At 61.2% G+C, this 17862-nt stretch overlaps 1 protein-coding gene across 2 annotated transcripts in view; it reads right to left on the bottom strand.

The window, feature by feature from the left end:
• Window positions 1-5724: 5724 nt before the first annotated feature.
• Window positions 5725-17862, bottom strand: part of LOC101936876 (anoctamin-7-like) — a 29860-nt gene continuing 17722 nt past the window's right edge. Inside the window, exons 16-23 of one of the 2 annotated variants that reach the window (XM_042847321.2) lie at window positions 16451-16505; window positions 15756-15853; window positions 15158-15294; window positions 14532-14737; window positions 12570-12715; window positions 11944-12034; window positions 10624-10758; window positions 5725-7076 (exon numbers count right to left, since the gene is read on the bottom strand). In XM_042847321.2, the coding sequence (XP_042703255.2) occupies window positions 7050-7076; window positions 10624-10758; window positions 11944-12034; window positions 12570-12715; window positions 14532-14737; window positions 15158-15294; window positions 15756-15853; window positions 16451-16505 (895 nt within the window). In that variant the 3' untranslated portion in view covers window positions 5725-7049. Of the gene's footprint in view, window positions 7077-10598; window positions 10759-11943; window positions 12035-12569; window positions 12716-14531; window positions 14738-15157; window positions 15295-15755; window positions 15854-16450; window positions 16506-17862 lie in introns of both variants that reach the window. The other variant, XM_008177462.4, reaches the window with a different exon arrangement.

The raw sequence follows: 17862 nt of genomic DNA, 5'->3' as shown, positions 1-17862 counted from the left end.
TGAGTCCCTCTATCGCTGTCTGGCAAGTCATCGCTTGCAACGGAGCGTTTTCCACACCTTGCCTTACGTGTCACAAAATGCAGTGAAAAATAACTGCACCACTTTTAATGCAGAACACGCAAAAGGGGCGTAAAAGATCGGTGTCCAAACTGAACAGTCACTACTTACAAAGTCAGCCGTCTTTTCTTGGTCGTTTCACTCTCCCGCCTTTCATCGGCTGGTATGAGAACGCCTGAGCTGCAGCTGGTGACCCCCACCCCCAGAGGCAGAAGAGACGCTGTGTGGCCCAGTTGGCTTCCCAAGGCAAGGGTGACCGGGCCGAATTTGAGTGTGTGGTGGTGAGACCTGGTCACGCGCAGGGTTGCCGCACCGCTCAAGTTTGCAGCACCCGCTGTGGCGTGTTAAGATTGCGGTTTCCCCCCCGCCAAAATCCCAGCCCACCAATTTCTTACAGCTTGGCCGCACTGGAGTTAGCCAGCCCCTCCCAGAGCCCAGCCAGGGAATACAAGAGCCTGCCAACAAACCGGGCTGGGTGTGCGCAACTGGCATCCCCGGGGCCACGTCCCCATAGGCGCAGCCCACAACCTGCCCTGTGTGGCACGGAGACGTGGCCCTGTGCCCTGCAAAGCGGGTCACTGTGCCCCCTGACGGTGCCACGGCTCCCCTGGCAGGGCACTGCGTGGTCCCACAGCCTTCTGTGACAGACTGGCCATGAAATGAGTTCCCAGGCCACAAAACCCCACACCTGGCACCAACTGCTGGGGGTAGATCTGGGCAGAGAGGCTCAACTCCCCTGTCAGCTGTGTATGAGGCCCATTGGGGGGCAGCCTGTCTATTCCCCGCTGGTTCGGAGTCTGACGGCCCTCTCGCTAGTGGCTAGTTCACAGGAGAGGCTTGCGAGAGGCTGTGGATAAAGCACTGGATTGGGACTCAGGAGATCTTCCTTCTATTCTATTCCCTGGGCCCAGATCCTCAAAGGTATTTAGGGGCCTAACTCCCATTGAAGTCAATAAATTGCCTAGGAAGGTTGTGGAATCTCCATCTCTGGAGATATTTCAGAGTAGGTTAGATAAATGTCTATCAGGGATGGTCTAGACAGTATTTGGTCCTGCCATGCGGGCAGGGGCCTGGACTCGATGACCTCTCGAGGTCCCTTCCAGTCCTAGAGTCTATGAATCAATGAGAGATAGGTGCCTAAGTCTCTCTGTGGATCTGGGCCGGCCTTAGTTCCAGCTATTTAATGGCAGTGATATTCCTGCCCACATCTGCCGTGGCTAGTTAGATTGTAAGGGCTCTGGGGCAGGGACTGGCTCTCACTCTGTCTGTGTGTAACGCCCGCAGACCCCAGTCGTTGGGCGGAATCAAACCTGGGTCCTCAGTGCATGAGCTTCTATAACGTGGAATAGCCAACGGGCTGTTAGCTAAGGGTGTAGAACAGACTCATTAATCTCTCTAAGTGGTCTGGGTACCACTAGCTGGGACAGACACCACACCCAGGAGGTGTGTGGGTTACCTGTGCAGCAGCTGGCACATCAGGGCCCTGGATCTCAGCCAGGTTCTGCAGGCTAACAAGCTATTTCTGATACCAGCCTATTAGTGCCAGCTAAGGGAGGTATTTGTCATCATCATGGCAAATGCCAAAGAGGGGCGTGGCCTCCTTGTGGTTCAAGTTGCCACCCGACTGTTATTCCTGGAGCGCAGAGAGGTAAAGGCCCCTCTGCTTCCAGGGCTTGCTCGGGCCTGGCTGGTGAGCCAAGAGGCGAGGTCCTGCCCCCAAGCCAGAACACGGACCTGCTCCTGAAAGCGCCTCCCTGCCGCCCACTCTGGAATAGCCGGGCAGGGTTAACATGGGCCCCAGGACAGAGATGAAGGCAGCACCGGCCCGGGCACTGGGGAGAGGGAGAGGCGCTCCACCGTGATTGGGCCGGGAGTGGGGGTGGGGTGCTGCTACAAAGGAGATTTCTGGCCCTGGGCTTCCAGGGGAGCTCCAGGCCGGGATCTCTGAATTCAGACCGGGGTGGTGGGTGAGCTGGGTCTGGCAGGCTCAGCTGGGATGGTCTCTTGTGCTGGGGTAGGTGGGTCTGCTGTGATCAGTCACTGGACTTTGGACAGGGAATGGCCCTCGTCCAGCAGGGTACGGCGAGGTGAGACACTGCAGAGACCGGGATCTCACTGTGGGGACAGCTGGGTGGCCACCGCCATTGCGCGGGGCACATAAGAATGGCCAGGCTGGGTCAGACCAATGGTCCATCTAGCCCAGTATCTGGCTTCCGACAGTGGCCAATGCCAGGTGCTTCAGAGGGAACGAACAGAACAGGACAATTATTGAGTGATCCATCCCCTGTTGTCCAGGCCCAACTTCTGGCAGTCAGAAGCTTAGGGACACCCAGAGCATGGAGTTGCGACCCCCCTTGGCTAATAGCCATTGATGGACCTATCCTCCAGGAATTTCTCTAGTTCTTTTTTGAACCCAGTTATACTTTTGGCCTTCACAACATCCCCCGGCAAGGAGTTCCACCAGTTGTCTGGGTGTTGTGTGAACAAATACTGCCCTGTGTTTGATTTATACCTGCTGTCTAGTCATTTCATTGAGTGACCCCCACTTTCTCCAAACCAGTCATGATTGTATAGCCTTCTATCCTAGCTCCCCGTTAGTGTTCCCCGGGGGGGCGTGCCAGGGATTTATCCAGTGGCATCAGGATATTTTCAGAACATGAAACAGGGGGAGCAGCAGGCTGGGCCCCGGGCTCCCAGCCAGCACATGTGGGGCCCACCGGGCCCCGGGGGGCGCTCCTGGAGCCCTGCAGGGGTGACCTGGGAGCAGCAAGGCCAGAGCCATGGGGGGCGGGAGGGGGACTCCAGGGCTCATGTCCCTTTGGGTCCTGCTCCCTCGCTGCCGAGCCATGGGGGGAGAAGGGGGCAGCCGCCCTGCGGGATCAGCACAGCGCCGCGCAAACATGAGCCCATCGATGGCGCTGCGTGGCCGGTCACATCCCGCAGCCCCCGGACGATGCTCAGCGGGGGCCGGTTTGCCGAGGCTCTGGGCGTCCTGCCAGCCCCGTCCCCGCAGGTCCCGGCTCAGAGCTGCGCTGCCGGCCGCAGTGGGTCGTTTCAGCTCTGACGAGCCAGCGAACTTCCACCCTTCGCCGCCTGCTTCCCCGTGGGGCCGTAAATGTCAGGGGGCGGCCGCTGTCTCCCTGATCGCGGGTTTGTTCAGGTTCCCGCAGGGGCCACTTTCCCCGCAAGCCCGAGCCCGACCCTTCCCAGCGAGGGCTCCGAGCCGCTCCACCAGCCCCTCCCCGGCACCAAAGTCCCCCGCGTCGGCTCCACGCGAGTCCGCGCACCCGCCCCGCTGCTGCCCAGCTCTGCCTAGCGCGGGTGGTTCGTGCGGGACACTGAGCTAAGACATGTCCCGGGTGGGCCCTGCTGGGTGCCCCGCCGCACGGTGCTCCTGACGCGGGTGCCCCTCTGCCCACGCAGCGTCCCCCGGGCCTGTCCGAAGCCAGGGGCCGATGGACGGAGGGGCCTGTCCCGGCTCAAGGAGGTGGAAGGGAGCAGCCACCAGGACCCTACGTGGTGGCGATCGGAGCCGCTCCGGGCAGCGGGGATGCCCCTGGGAAGCGGCCTGCTGGGCTGGGAGCCGCAGGGAGGCCGGTGCCGCCCACGGGCCGGAGTCAGGGCCCGGCCACGCAGGGCTGGAGCACGAAGGGGCCACGGCAGAGCGTCAGGCGGCCCCCTTAGCACCACGCTCCCCCTTGTCTGTCGCTAACCCCCCCCCCCATCGCTCAGTTTCTCTCCCAGTCGGCGGGAGGGGGAGGAGGGGGGACTCCAGACCGCACAGGTGTTGCGGTGGCAGCAGCACAGGGGGGCACTGGGACAGCCCCCCCCCCCCCCCGGGCTGCGTCTAGAGTCCGAACCGCGGGGCTCAGGTCCGCCACCTCCCGGTGATCGCGCCGGAGTCTGGCCTCGGGGCTCAGCTTCTCCTGCCGCAGGGAAACCGCGCTCAGGTGTTTCCTAACGCCAGGGCCCCCAGCGCCGCCCCCAGCGGTGACTGCAATCCGCACGTGCCACCCCTGGGCGCCAGGTTTGTCTCATTTTTGGTGGTGTCCAGAAGGGGTCCAAGCAGAGCCGTCGGGTCCATCGGAGGGACCAGGACAATCACCGTGGGCCCCATGCTTTGAGGGGGGGGGGGCGTGCTTCAGGGGGACGTGGGGTCTCGGGCGGCCTGGGGGGCCAGCGGGGGGCCTGGCACTGTTTTTTGGGACTGACTGAGTGGTCAATATCCACTGCTTAGGTCCTGATCCAGTGAATCACTGCAGTATGCCTGTGGTGCCATTGAAGTCAATGGGACAACCCCTCTGTTGAAACACTTTGCCGGCCCCAAGCTTAGGATGTGATTTTTCTAAGCCTAAGAACAGACTTTGAAGACGTTATTTGTGAAACCTGGGGATGACTCTGGGGAGTGGACTTTGTACCCGAATGTTTAACGACGTTAGTTATAAATACTCTGATTGGCACGTCTTCAACACCACACTCCCCTAGGTGACGATGTACATGGGCCCGTGTTGGCTCAAACAGCCTCTTGCAAAGGACATTCATCCGCCCCCTCGCCAGGCTCGCTTCCCTCCCGTTTGGCAAACAGGGCTGGGCGTGTAACTCTGCAGACGGGGCCCACAGGGCTGGTGCATGCTGCAATGCTTTTGCCTGGGTCCAGCTCGAACCCCAACAGACGAGCTCAGTGATGGAGCAGTGGGTTTGTCTTTCTTTTCCAGAACCCGGCAATCGTAGGGAAATCCAGGCCGATGGCCCATCCCGCCTCAGCAGGGGAGAGGGCACAGCCGCCCAGAGCAGCCCATGGAGCAATGCCCGCCAGGAGGGCCTCGCACCCAGAGTGCCGGGGGGAGGGCGGATTGGCTAAACAAGGGTGGGCTTCGAGAAACCGTCCACACTGTGCAATGCCAGTGTGCTGAACTGGTTACGGGATAGCACCATGCCAGGCCGGCACCTTCTGGGCCACGGGGGTTCCTGACTGGGACTGCATCACGCTGCCCGAGCACTGGCTCCGCAGCTCCCATTGGCTAGGAACCATGGCCAATGGAAGCTGCAGGGGCGGCGCGCAGAGGCCCCTGGCCACCCCTCCACCTAGGAGCCGGAGGAACATGTCGCCGTTTCCCAGGAGCCACCTGAGGTCAGCACTTTCTGGAGACTGCACCCCAACCCCCTGCCTCAGCCCTGAGCCCCCTCCTGCATGCAAACTCCCTACCAGAGCCCACACCCCAACCCCTTCCCCCAGCCCACATCCTGAACCCCTCATTTCTGGCCCCATCCCATACTCCGAACTCCTCAGCCCCATCCCCTAGCCCCCTCCTGCACCCCAACCCCCTCATCCCCGGCCCCACCCCAGAGCCTGCACCACCAGCCAGAGCCCTCACCCCCTCCTGCACCCCAACCCCCTGCCCCAGCCAGGTGAAAATGAGCGAGTGAGTGAGGTTGGGGGAGAGCGAGCAGGGGATGGCATGAGCAAGGGCGGGGCCTCGAGGAAGGGGTGTGCAGTTTTCTGCCATTAGAAAGTTGGCAACCCTCGCCCAGTCACTGGTGTTTGACTTAAGCATCTTCCAGCAGGAGAGCAGGGCTGGCTCCACTCAGTAAAAGCTGGAGATCCGGGCCCCCTGGCCAAGCAAACGGCTCACCCACCCCCCCACCACACAACCACGCCAGCTGCCGTCAGGTCATTCCAGGTTTTATTCCCGCCCCTGCACATACAGCGTGACAAGGAGCTCTACGTGGCCTGGGGCGCACGCTCCAGGCCGGCCAGGCTCAGCGGAGTCGCTAGCGTTACGTACGAAGGACTTGGAAGAGGCCGCAGAGCTTGGCACGCCACCGATCGCATCATCTGACTTGACCCTGCAGCACCCCCCATTGGTGCTTAGTGGGACTGCAGGTGAGCGGGGCAGGGAACGTCCTCCTTCAATGGCTCCCCTTGGGAATGAGCATGCACATGGAGGACATTCAAACCATGGTAGAAGCTTTTCTATAGCCTCGAAATGATCCCCTCCGTGCCCCTCTGCGGGGCTGGTCTGGAACAGCTGCATGTCACTGGTGGCTGCAGCTTAGAGCCAGCTGCAATTGGCTTAACGGGCAGCGGAGTGCGTGGCCCTGGCTCCCCCCCGCGCAGCCCTGCGTTGACCTATCACCCCGTCCCATGCACAACCGTAACTTATTCTAAGTGTCGAGACATGGGGTAGAGTGGTAGTAGCTTTGTCAGGCTATTAGATTGAAACATGGTTGGCAAACACAAATAATTGGGGGCTTTAGGCTTTGCCTGTCTCCGTGGGAAAGAATGGATTTTAGTCATGCTAAAGCCAGGCTTTTAGCTAATGTGCTTCCAGCCTGAGAACGTAACCCCAGGTGGTGAGTTCTGGTTTCTGCAAGGCCCCCTTTTGCAATCAGGGGGTCCTGGAGTCTGGCAGCTTGGTAACCAGGCGGTACCTAGATAGTTCGGCTGTACGGATGTATAGGGATTGTTAAGAAATGATCCATGCAAATGATCAATGTTAACGAGCGGCAGTTTGGTTGTGGACACCGGGCACGGATAATGGACAGGGACAAACCTTAGCTGGCCCCAGAAAGGGACTGAATACGGATATGCAGCCCAGTCGTTACGGAAAGGATGGGTCTAAAACATCTGATTGAAGTCACCATATTTCAGGTTCTTTGGGCTCCTGATTCACGGCTTCTGAGGTGCTCCGTTTCCCATTCATCTCCTCTGGGCTCGGGATACTCCTCACACGCCAGCTGCCTCATTACCTACATCCAGGCCGGGCACACGGCTCCGGGTCCGACGAGCCTCGCCCTGGCACGCTGGAGGTCGAAGGTCGTCTGTGGGGCATTGCTGCTTTCCTGGCCCCCCTGGACAGCTCCGGTTCGGCCCCTTCCCGCCCTGCCAGTGGCAAGTCACCTGATGGAGTGTGGACGGGGCCCGGCCCCAGCCAGCTCTGCCTTCCCATCTGCCACGCCTCCGGGGGCTGCTCCCAGCCGGCGCCACTGGCTCATGCTGCTGGATGAAAGGCTGCTTGCTGCGCAGGGCGGAGAGGGAACGGCAGGGTTAGAATTCAACCAACGGTATCGGCTCCAGGCCCGATCCTGCAAGCGAGGGGTGGGGAGGCCCCTTGTGTTGCAGGATTGGGCCCACACAGTAGCACTGTAACTATAGGGGGTGGCTAGAGCGGGGGGAAGGGGGTAATCAAATCCTGCAAGTGGGGGAGAGGGTAAAACGGTGCGGGTGCCTCGTTCCAGCTCCGCAGGGGGGGACAGACCAGGGTGGTCTGAAGGCGCTAACCGGGGCTGTGTCTGGGTGGGGGTGGCATTTCCCCACTGCAGCGCTGCACTCTTCCTCCAGCTGATGTGAAACCGCGAGTGCTGCAGGGATACACCCAAGCGCCCGTTTCTCTCTGGCCTCCAGCTCCCCTGTGGCAGTGAGTTCCACAGCTCACACACGAAGAGCTCAGCTCTATGAAAGCGTCTCAGACACCAGCGGTTCTCAACACGGGGCCCATGAACCCTTTCAGGGGGCCGCAGGGCCCCACGGATAAAACACAGAGCTCAAGCCCCAGCACCTCCTATGGGGCTGAAGCCAGGAGCTGTGGGGTTGAAGCCCCGATCCCCAGTGCCCCCCATGGGGCTGAAGCCCTGAGCCCATGGGCAGAGTTGAGGGTACATAGGGGTGTTGCCCCCCCCGAAACTACAGTGCAAGAGCAGGGCAACCCCCGGACAGCTCCACCCCCACCCCAACCTCCTCCTCTTCCCGCCCACTGGCCCGGTCGGAGGTGGGAAGCCGGAGTTGGGCAGTGCGGGAAGCTGCTGCACTGGCAGTGCCACGGGGCAGGCGGGTGTGCGGCGTCCCTCGGCTGCTGCGGCTGCTGCAGGGGGGTGAAGCTGCTCCTCATCTCCCAGCCCACTTTGCTCCCGCAGCTGGTCAGAGCTGCCTGTGTGGGGGACCTGACTCCATGGCTGGCAGAGCCCTCGGGGAACAGGGACCACAGGGGAGCCCTCTGGGCACACAGCCCTAGCTACCCCCTGTGCTACCCCCTCCCTCACCCTGAGCTACCCCCTGCCCACACAGCCCCTAGCTACCCCCTCCCTGCACCCTGAGCTACCCCCTCCCTGCACCCTGAGCTACCACCTGCCCGCACAGCCCCTAGCTACCCCCTCCCTGCACCCTGAGCTACCCCCTGCCCGCACCCAACCCCTAGCTACCCCCTCCCTGCACCCTGAGCTACCCCCTGCCCGCACCCAACCCCTAGCTACCCCCTCCCTGCACCCTGAGCTGTTTTCAAACTTTTTGAGCCGAGTCCCCCCATTGAGTTACATTTTTTGGCTGTCCCCCCACAGCCCAGACAGGCGGGCGGCCTGCTGAGGTGAGCCAGGGGGTGGAGGTGTCGCTCCCTCCCTGGGCCCCGCTGTGTGGAGCTGGCTCGACCCCCACTGGCGCCTGCCCACCCAAAATAGAAATCAAACTACACCTATGCCCGAGTCTCCCTCCCCCCTCCCTCACTGGGCCCTGGAGTTTTATAACATGTGGGGGGGGGGGGGGGAGGGGCTCAGAAAGAAAAAGATTGAGACCCCCTGGCCTACACCAAGGAGCCGCCTGTCCTGCTTTCAGTCCCTCCTGCAGGAGCCTCCTTTCCCAGGGTGATTTCTTGCCCCCAGTTGCTAGCTGAGGTTGCCATGTGAGCCAAATTCGGCCCCAGTGTAACTCCACCAGCCTTCCCCAGCCCCATGGAGACAGCTCGTGCCCTCGGCTCGATGGGCTGCGCCCGCTGACCCCAGGGGAGAGCAGAACGTGGGTGCAACGGTCAGCAGCCCTCGGCACGGCCACTGCAATGCGAAGCGCTCTGGAAACTCCCACCCCATGCGTCTCAAGCGGCCTCCCGGGGACGGACCCGTTTCTCCGCATTTCTCACGTCCCGTCCTGTTCGTTCGGGGGCAGCCACAATACCCCAGACCGAAATGGGAATGAAGAGAGAGGAGCAACCCCCTGTGGGGGGCCTGGGAGCAGGGAGGGGGGCAGTTCCCCACCCTGGCACACAGCCCCCTTTAGGAGTCAGATGGCAACATTGCCACGCCCGCTCTGCCCACAGTGACCCAGCAGGGGCCCACCAGGAGCGTGTGGGGATGGGCCAGGGAAAGGCGAGCGCCCTGGGTGTGCATTGCACAAACAACACAACACAACACACCACAGCAAGCAACAACTATCGAGAAACAGCGGCAGGAGCTGTTCCCAGAGTCTGTCTTACAGGGTGCTGGTCCTAGCCCGGTCTGCCCCCAGAGCCCATTCCAGGTGAGCAGAGAGATCCAGTCCGGGTTAGTCACCTGGCCTGACCTAACTGCAGATCCCACTGGCTAAGCCCCCCACCCCGCTACAGGTGCAGGGAAATCCAGGACCAGAGTTCGTGTTGCCGGAAGAGGATTCTGGAGTCGGGGGGGGGGGGGGGGGAGTGATGGAAATGAGCCAGCCGGCAGAACCTAATGGCAGAGAAGGGCAGAGAAACCAGGAGCCCATTGCAGCAGGCGTGGACGGGCTGAGAACGACAGGACTTGAGCCCTGCGGGTCAGAACAGCACGCTCAGTTCGGCCCTCAGAGCACAGGCCTGGGTGCTGGGCTGCCCTCACCCTTGCTCCCTGCTGAGAGCAGAAGCCCCCCACACTTGACCTGCTGATATGCCCCAGAGCTGATCTACTCCAGCCCTCGCTCGGGCTGAGAGGGGAGCTGAGTCTCCATGGCCCATTGGATCCTTGGCCTCTCTCCTGGGGCAGCCGACAGGGGCGCACCGGGATGGCGGCGTTTCCCTTTAAGAATGGGTGTGACCCATGAATTGAAGTTCACTGGTAGGTATCTGGCCCGCAGACCTCGAGGTACCAGCAGGCCTAGTGCGCACCCCCAGCAGGTCCCCGCTTTGCAGGATCTCGCACTGAGGCCACCCATTCCGGACTGCCGAGTCCTGAAGCGACCTGTCAGCTCCCACCCGCTTTGTGACAGGAAGTGGCTCTATCCCAGGGGTCAGCGGGCTAGTGCAGGAGCCCACTTCACTCAGAGATCTGGTGTCCCAAAGGTGATACGGGCTTGGTGGCTTCTGCTTGACTCTGACAGACGTTTGTCCGTATCCCAAACCCCTGCCCACAGCGAGGCCTAGGCTGGATGCAGGTGAGGACTGCGGGGTAACAGCAGAGTTGGGGGGGGATCGGACTGGACAGATGGGCACTGAAGTGCACCGGCAGAGCTGTGCGTGCGGAATCTCACACACTTGTCCGCGCTACGCTCCGAGTTCCTCACTTAGCTAAGTCACCGCAGAACAAAAATGAGTCTCTCCTGATGCGCCAGCGCGGAGAGCCTGTGGCGAACAGCTGGCAGAGGGCGAGGACATAGCGAGAAGCAGAACGATTCCACCCATGGGGCCAGACCTCAACTGTCTTCCCTCCAGCCTCTCCAGCCCAGGGCCTCCCACTCCGTGGGGCTCCTGTCAGTCGCTCGCTAGCCCGCGTCTGTTTCACAGAGGGACAAGGACAGACCCGTGCCCACCGGCTCCTCGCACACTGACCTGGCGAAGCTGAGTCGTGACTCACCGTCAGCAGCACCTCCCGGTTATCGGCCAGCGCCTGCTTGGCTAAGTAGCGCTCTCGCTTGATCTTCAGCTCCAGCGACCCCGGGACATCGGGCACCAGCCAGTCGATGAGGCGCAGGAAGAAAAAGATGACGTGCTGATGGGGCGGGGAGAGCGGAGGGGAAAGTGGCGAGGAGAGGCAAGGACAAACGAGCGAAGAGAGTGGCAGGGAGGATAAAGGCACGTGGAAAACAAGAAGAAAGGACGAGGTTCAGAGAGGCTCCATTCGAAATGGCCCAGCTGTCTCTACCCTGTTAGTCATGGCCAGAGGGGAAGGCTGGCCCAGTGGTTAGGGCCCGAACTTGGCACTTAGCCTTGTGGGGCGTCAGGGAGTCGTGAGGACAGACACACTGACAACCGTGTGGGGCTCGGGTACTACTGCGCAGATCCCAGCCCTGCAGAGCTGTCCACCCAGCCCCACAGAGGGCAGCCGCTGCGAGCCACTCGCCTAGTCACTGAGACTGTTTTAAGCAGTAGGCAGGGTGCTGAATGTGGCCTGGACCCAGCCCTGCCTTTCAGGCCACACTGGGTACCGCCCACCCCCTCCCTTTGATTCCCAAGCTCCTGGCCCAGCCCAGGTCAGAATCACCCCCAGTCGACGTCTGGCCGCCATCAACCCCTCCAGATTTGCCCTCCACCCGAACCTCTGCATTCCCAGAGGTTGGGAGCTTCATCCCAAACCGTCGGGGGCAGAGAGCCTCTGTCGGGCTCCTAATGCTCCGGTCACACACACGACAATAACGGGGCCTCTCGCCAGAGTCCTGGAGCCTCTGCTCCAGCTGGGCTTGGATACGCAGCACCGATTCATCGCCCGAGTGCGTCATGGACAGTCAGGAAAGGGCTGTACAGCCGGCCTCCCTGGCATGGTCCCTGCGCCTCTGGAGGGAGCCGGGGAGGGCGGAAAGTCAGGTGACGATGCCAAATGGTTGGGATGGGGCAGGTCCTTGGAAAGGGTCCACAGCTCAGGTCTGGTTCGAGCCGGGGTCTCGGGGTGAGGTTTGTGTGTCCAGACTGGCTCCTCTGCCCGTCAATGCAAATCCCACCCCCCTCCCCCCCCGGAGGTTTCTGATCCACTTGGAAAGAAATAAACCAGGGGGATGGGCTTGGTCCAGGACCCTAAAGGGACACAGCAGAGAAGAAGGGGCAGCCCAGCCTCCCCCCTCGCTCTCGGCTCCCCGGCCTGGCCTGGGTCCAGCCCGGCTGGCAGAGGCTCCGCGCGGCACAGGGGGGCCGGTGGGAGGATCGCCGAGCCCACAACTGCACGGTGCCGACCGAGGCTCACCTCAAAAGCGATGATGAAGCCCAGGCGGACGGCCAGCAGCTTCCAGTAGAAGAGGGTGTAGTTCCCATTGGCATCCCGGAAGGCTTTGTACCTGGGCAGAGGGGCAGCAGCTTAGGGGGGGCTGGCTCAGTCCCCCACTCGTGGGCCTCACCTTGGTGGGTGGGGCGAGGAGAGGTGCTTGACTGACAGCCCTGGCAGCTCCCACACTCCAACCCCCCCAAACTAGATCCCCCCGGGGGACAAGTTGGGAGGTCAGGCCCCACGGCCCGGTCAGCCCTGGGTCCCTGCTGACCTGCCAGTGAGTGGCCAGCTGGTGCCAAGGGGGGCGGAGCCTTCCTGGTAGCTGCCCTTTGGGAACTGGACTGAGACCCACCAACCTCATCTCACACAAGCCCCCACCGTGACCCCGTGGCAAACAGCTCCAGACCCAACCCCAGGGAAGTCTCGGAAAATGGGCTTGGTTCTGCTCAGCTGGGGAGAGAAGGGTCTTAACTGCAACTCCCCATCATCCTCCCCCTTGCCTTCTCCCCAGCCCCCTGTGCAGTCCCTCCCCTTTCTCCATTGACCCATCCCCCCTCCCACCACCTCCCCCGTCGCCCCTCCCACCACCTCCCCGTGCCTGGCACCTGCACAGGGTGTGGTTGCCGGTGACCAGGTAGCGCGGGGGGGAGTAGGCCAGGGTGAAGTTGACGTAGCCCTGCAGCTGGCTGTCGTGCTCGTACTGGTAGAGGAGCCGGGGCAGGAAGTCGGAGGTGAAGGCGATGAGGAAGGCCTGAGTGCGCAAGGACGAGGGTCAAGGGCAAGTCATCCGGGACGTCCCCCGATCCCGCCTCCCCGGGGGTGAGAACAGCGCCACCCTGCTGAGCCAGGGTTCCCCGCCGTGGGGTGCACGGGGCTGCCGCAGGGGGGCTGGAGGCTCGGGCCACGGGCTGCCCTGCTGGGAGCGATGGAGGAGAGGAATGTGGCTGGCAGGGGGAGGAGAGCGGCCAAGTCAGTGCAGGGTTTCAGGGACCACATAGGGGCCCGTGCGTGACTGCCCTGAGAGCCAGGGAGTTTTCCTAATGTCCGATCTAAACCGCCCTTGCTGCAATTTCAGCCCCTTGCTTCTTGTCCTATCCTCAGAGGTTAACGAGAACAATTTATCACCCGCCTTCTTGTCACAACCTTTTACGTGCTTGAAAACTGTCATGTCCCCTCTCAGTCTTCTCTTCTCCACACTAAACAAACCCAGTTTTTTCAATCTTCCCTCCTAGGTCATGTTTTCTAGACCTTTAATCATTTTTGTTGCTCTTCTCTGGACTTTCTCCAATTTGTCCACACCTTTCCTGAAACGTGGCACCCAGAATTGGACACAATACTCCAGCTGAGGCCGTATAAACGCAGAGTAGAGCAGAAGAATTACTTCTCGTGTCTTATGTACAGTATTCCTGCTAATACATCCCAGAATGATGTTTGCTTTTCTTGCACCCATGTTACACTGTTGACTCATATTTAGCTTGTGGTCCACTCTGACCCCCAGATCCCTTTCTGCAGGACTCCTTCCTAGGCAGTCATTTCCCATTGTGTATGTGTGCAATGATTGTTCCTTCCTAAGTGGAGTACTTTGCATTTGTCCTTATTGAATTTCATCCTATTTACTTCAGACCATTTCTCCAGTTTATCCAGATCATTTTGAATTTTAATCCTGTCCTCCAAAGCACTTGCAACCCCTCCCAGCTTGGTATCATCCACAAACTTTATAAGTGTACTCTCTGTGCCATTATCTAAATCATTGATGAAGATATTGAACAGAACCGGACACAGAACCGAACCCTGCGGGTCCCCACTCATTACGCCCTTCCAGCATGACTGTGAACCACTGATAACGACTCTCTGGGAACGATTTTCCAACCAGTTCTGTACCCACCTTATAGTAGGCGATATTACTCTAGTTTGTTTAAGAGAAGGTCACATGAGACAGTATCAAAAACCTAACTAAAGTCGAACTACACCACATCTACCACTTCCCCCATCCACACAGCTTGTCACCCTGTCAAAGAACGTTTCTCTCAAGTCACCTAAGACCAGATGGAGGGTGTCAGGTGGCAGAGATCGGAGAGGGGGATTGGGCACCATAGGGATACATGTGGGAGCTTGGATGGGTGCCACAGGGCGCACCACCAACTCCCAGCCCCTGGAGAAGCACCAGGTGCAGGGAAAACTGGGGCACATGGTACCCTGCTCTGGCAACCTCCTGTCTTCAAAGCCCATCCCCAAGGCAGACAGGGCACAATCCACCCTCACCTTCACCCGGGCATGGCTCCTTTAGGGCCCTGTGTGCATGGCGCCCACCCCACGCAGCTATGCCAGGGACAGGCCGGGGGCAGCCCAGGGACAGGCAGCCAGCAGAGGGAGGAAGGAGGGTGCCAGGGAAGCAGCAGGAGACTGCTCCAAGCAGGGGGGCAGCAGGAAGGGAGGCAGGGACCCAGCAGGGCACGGGAGGGGCAGGGTGAGTCGAGAGAGGACGGGGCATTGGATTGTTCCAGGCCACGGGGGCTGCTCAGTGCCTGGCCTGGGAACGGCCTCCGAGGAGCCGGCTCTGCACTCACGTTGACGACGACAGAGATCTGAGCCAGGACGTCCAGGATGAGGAACCAGACCCCGATGTCCTGGGCGCGGTAGGCCACCGGGCGCCGGTACTCGCACACGAACTTCTGGGCGTCCAGGCGGATCTCCACCCAGTTATTGAGCAGGGCGAAGAGCGGGGCCAGCGGGAAGGCAGCCACGAAGATCGTGATGAACCCGAACTGCAGCACTGCGAGCCCAAGGGAGCAAGGAGTGAGGCGGCCGCTCAGCCAGCGTCTGCTCCCCCATCGCCAGCAGGATCCCATGAAGCGCCCCCTGCTGGGACAGGCTGGGACTGGAGTACCTGGGCGCTCCCCTCCACAGCCAGCTCTTCTGCCCCGTGCCCTGCAGCGCCCCCTGCTGCAAACGGCTGGGCGCTCCCCCAGCCAGCGCTCTCTATAGGATTAATAGCTTTTAGTTACAAATCAAACACCTCCCAGGCCTGGCCGCGGCTCTCCCTCCAGCGGCGGGGCTGGGTATACAGCTCCCTGCATTAAGGCTGAAGCTCCAGCGACCTGCGGGCTGGGATTTCCACACAGGCTGAGCCAGAGTCGCTGGGCACCAGCTGCCAGCCTGTCTCCTCACCCGGCCGGCTGCGCCCCTCGCTCACCCATCTCCAGGTACTCTTCAAAGAGCCCCTCGCACTCGATCAGCTCGTAGTCCTCCTCCCAGCGCGGGGGCTCCTGGCTGATCTGCGCGCCCCGCACCCTGGCCAGTTTGCGCTTCTGCCGCCAGGCCTTCAGCTTGCTGCAGAGGGGAAGGGGGACAGGGGAGAATCCGTGGGCTGGTTCGTGGAGTGTGCGCGTGGAGGATGGGGGCTGCTTTTATACCAGCCAGAGGGAGCGAGGCACAGAGCCACGTCTTGTATCACACAGGTGCTGTCCAGGGTTTCCCTGCAACCACCACAGGTGGGACCTGCCATCTGCTAGAGCAATGGGTCAGTGCCAAGAGCCCCCCAGCCTGCCTCGGGCTTGGCAAGAGGAGAAACCGGCACTGGATTTCTGAGCCGTCCGGCTCAGTCCCTAGACCCTCCTTTCCCACCTGACTGTAACCGAATGCCATGGCCTGCCCCTGCCTTCTGGCTCCTGCCTGGGTGGCCCGGATGGTTCCCAGCCCTAGGGGATGGGGTGTACCCCGACACAACCCCGGTAGCTCCTGGCCTCCTAACACCAAGCTGCCCCCATCGCCAGGCTCCGCCGGGCACTCACGGGATGACGAACTCCTGGACGTTGCTGATGATCTGTTTCCCCACCATGATGATGAACAGCTGCTGCGCCAGTTCGATCAGGCACCCCCCGGGGCCGCACTGCGGGAGCCAGGAGCACACGGTCACTCGGGCCTGGCCTGGCTTAGCTCAGCAGCCGGCTTGGCCTGCACTTCCCCGGTGCAGAACGACCCAGCCAGCCCCAGCCTTGGGGGAGAGAGACCTGAGCCTCGGGAGGTCCAGCCCCACACGCTCCCAGCACAGGCCAGACCAGCTCCGCGCTGGGATCGCATGGCCTCTCCCCTGGCAGCCCCAGCAGACTCCTAGCATGGGAGCCCCCACCCCGGGGTCCATCTCGGCCTGGATCCCAACCCTGAGAGCGGCCACTGCCAGGTGCAATTATCTGCCCCGGGCAGAACTGTCTGCCTGGCAGCATCAGAGAAGCCCCGCAGGGTCCCTAAGGCTGTTGCGGTGGGACATAACAGGAGTGTCTCCTAAGGGCTGGGCATGCTGAGGATGGGGTGATGGGACCCCAAGGGAGCAGGGAGTGTGGCTGGTAAAGGACAAACCATCAAAGCTCTTTGGAGGGGGGACTGGCTCTTTGTTCTGGGTTTGTACAGCATCAAGCGCCCTGGGGTTCTGGGCCGTAGCTGGGGCTCCAAGAGGCTCCCCGTGGTGTCCCCCACCCCGGAGACTCACCTCCTCGTTCCTCAGGCCGAGCAGCGTACCGTACTGCCCGGGGTACCCCACAAACCTGCGGGGACAGGAGACGCCTGGTCGGTTGTTTCTCTGATCTGCGGCAGGGCAGGCATGGACTGGCTCATTTCTCACAGTGCCTAACCACTGGGACAGACTGCCGAGGGGGGCGGGCTCTCCGTCTCCTCAGGGCTTCAGAGCCAGCCCGGTCGTTAGCCAAGCACAACTGCATGCCCAGCACAGGGTGACATCCTCGGGCGACCCAACGGCCCTTTCTGGCTCCACATCTCCTTGCTCTCACCCAGGCTGTCCCAAAGACAGAGCCCCCCCAGCGCCGGCTGCCCCTCCCCGGAAAGGAGAAGGGGCACTGGAGGGATGTGCGCTGGGTGCAGGGATCTGACCCTGCCAGGCAGTGAGATAGCACGTGGGGGCTCCATAAAGGGGGTCATGCAGCAGCAACTCTTCACTTCCAGCACAGACTCCCCCGCCCCCAGCATGCCAACAAGCATCATGGAGCCCCCAGCTCTGGGTGGGTGCCCGTCCCAGTCTCCCCTCGGAAGCAGCAATTGCAGCAGCCCAACCCCTTCCCTGCAGGACGGTCCTGCCAGTGAAGGGAGAAGGAACCTCACCCGGACCCTCTCTCATGCCACACGTGCTTTCCCTGTGGGGGTCATTCATGACTGTTCTTCAGCCCCGGTGGGGCTCTAAGGGCTCCCCCTGGTGGTAGATTTAATCCCTGCACTCCTCCCCCTGTTTGTGAGGGCCAGGCTCAAGGTCAGGGGTTTGAATCCAGGGTGGGTCAGGGTTCTGGTTTGCCAGTTCCCAGCTCCAAAACGATCTCACTTGCGCTCCAGCGACAGGAGACGGAAATCAGGACACCCAGGAGGTTTGGGATTTTTTCCACATAAATTTGGCGTTAAGTCATCTGCTCGGAAGAATTTCAGCTGCGTCTGGGAGAGCAGGGAGGCAGCATCTCTGAGCCAGCCAGCCGGCTGGTTGTGCAAAGCCCCTCGGGGATCTGACCCTCTTTCAGGTGTGGGGGGGCTTCTAATGTAATCTATGATGTGTTAATAATAACAGAGGATCCTGGCAACCACAGCGAGGACCCACCGGAAGAGGGCAGAGCCGTTTCACGTGGGGCGAGAGGGGGCGATAGATTCAATGGTGTATTCATAAACCTTGCCCGCCTGTGGTTTTTGGGGGGGAATCTCCAAGCCCACAGCTGAACAGTGCATCCATTGTGCAGGGGCATCGCCAGACACATGGCACAGGGATCCCGGGCATGACTGGAGCAGCCAGATGTTCCACAGATGAGTCACATCTGCCTTTTTGGTCCTCCCAGAGCAACCACATCATTCCTCCCTGACTGATCACTGAGCACCTTGGCTCCAGTCCCTCCCTACACAGGATGTGAT

Source organism: Chrysemys picta, chromosome 21, assembly GCF_011386835.1.
Source record: "Chrysemys picta bellii isolate R12L10 chromosome 21, ASM1138683v2, whole genome shotgun sequence".
Taxonomy (NCBI): domain Eukaryota; kingdom Metazoa; phylum Chordata; order Testudines; family Emydidae; genus Chrysemys; species Chrysemys picta.
The sequence above is the reverse complement of the archived record's forward strand: the minus strand, read 5'-3'. Positions and strand labels throughout refer to the sequence as shown.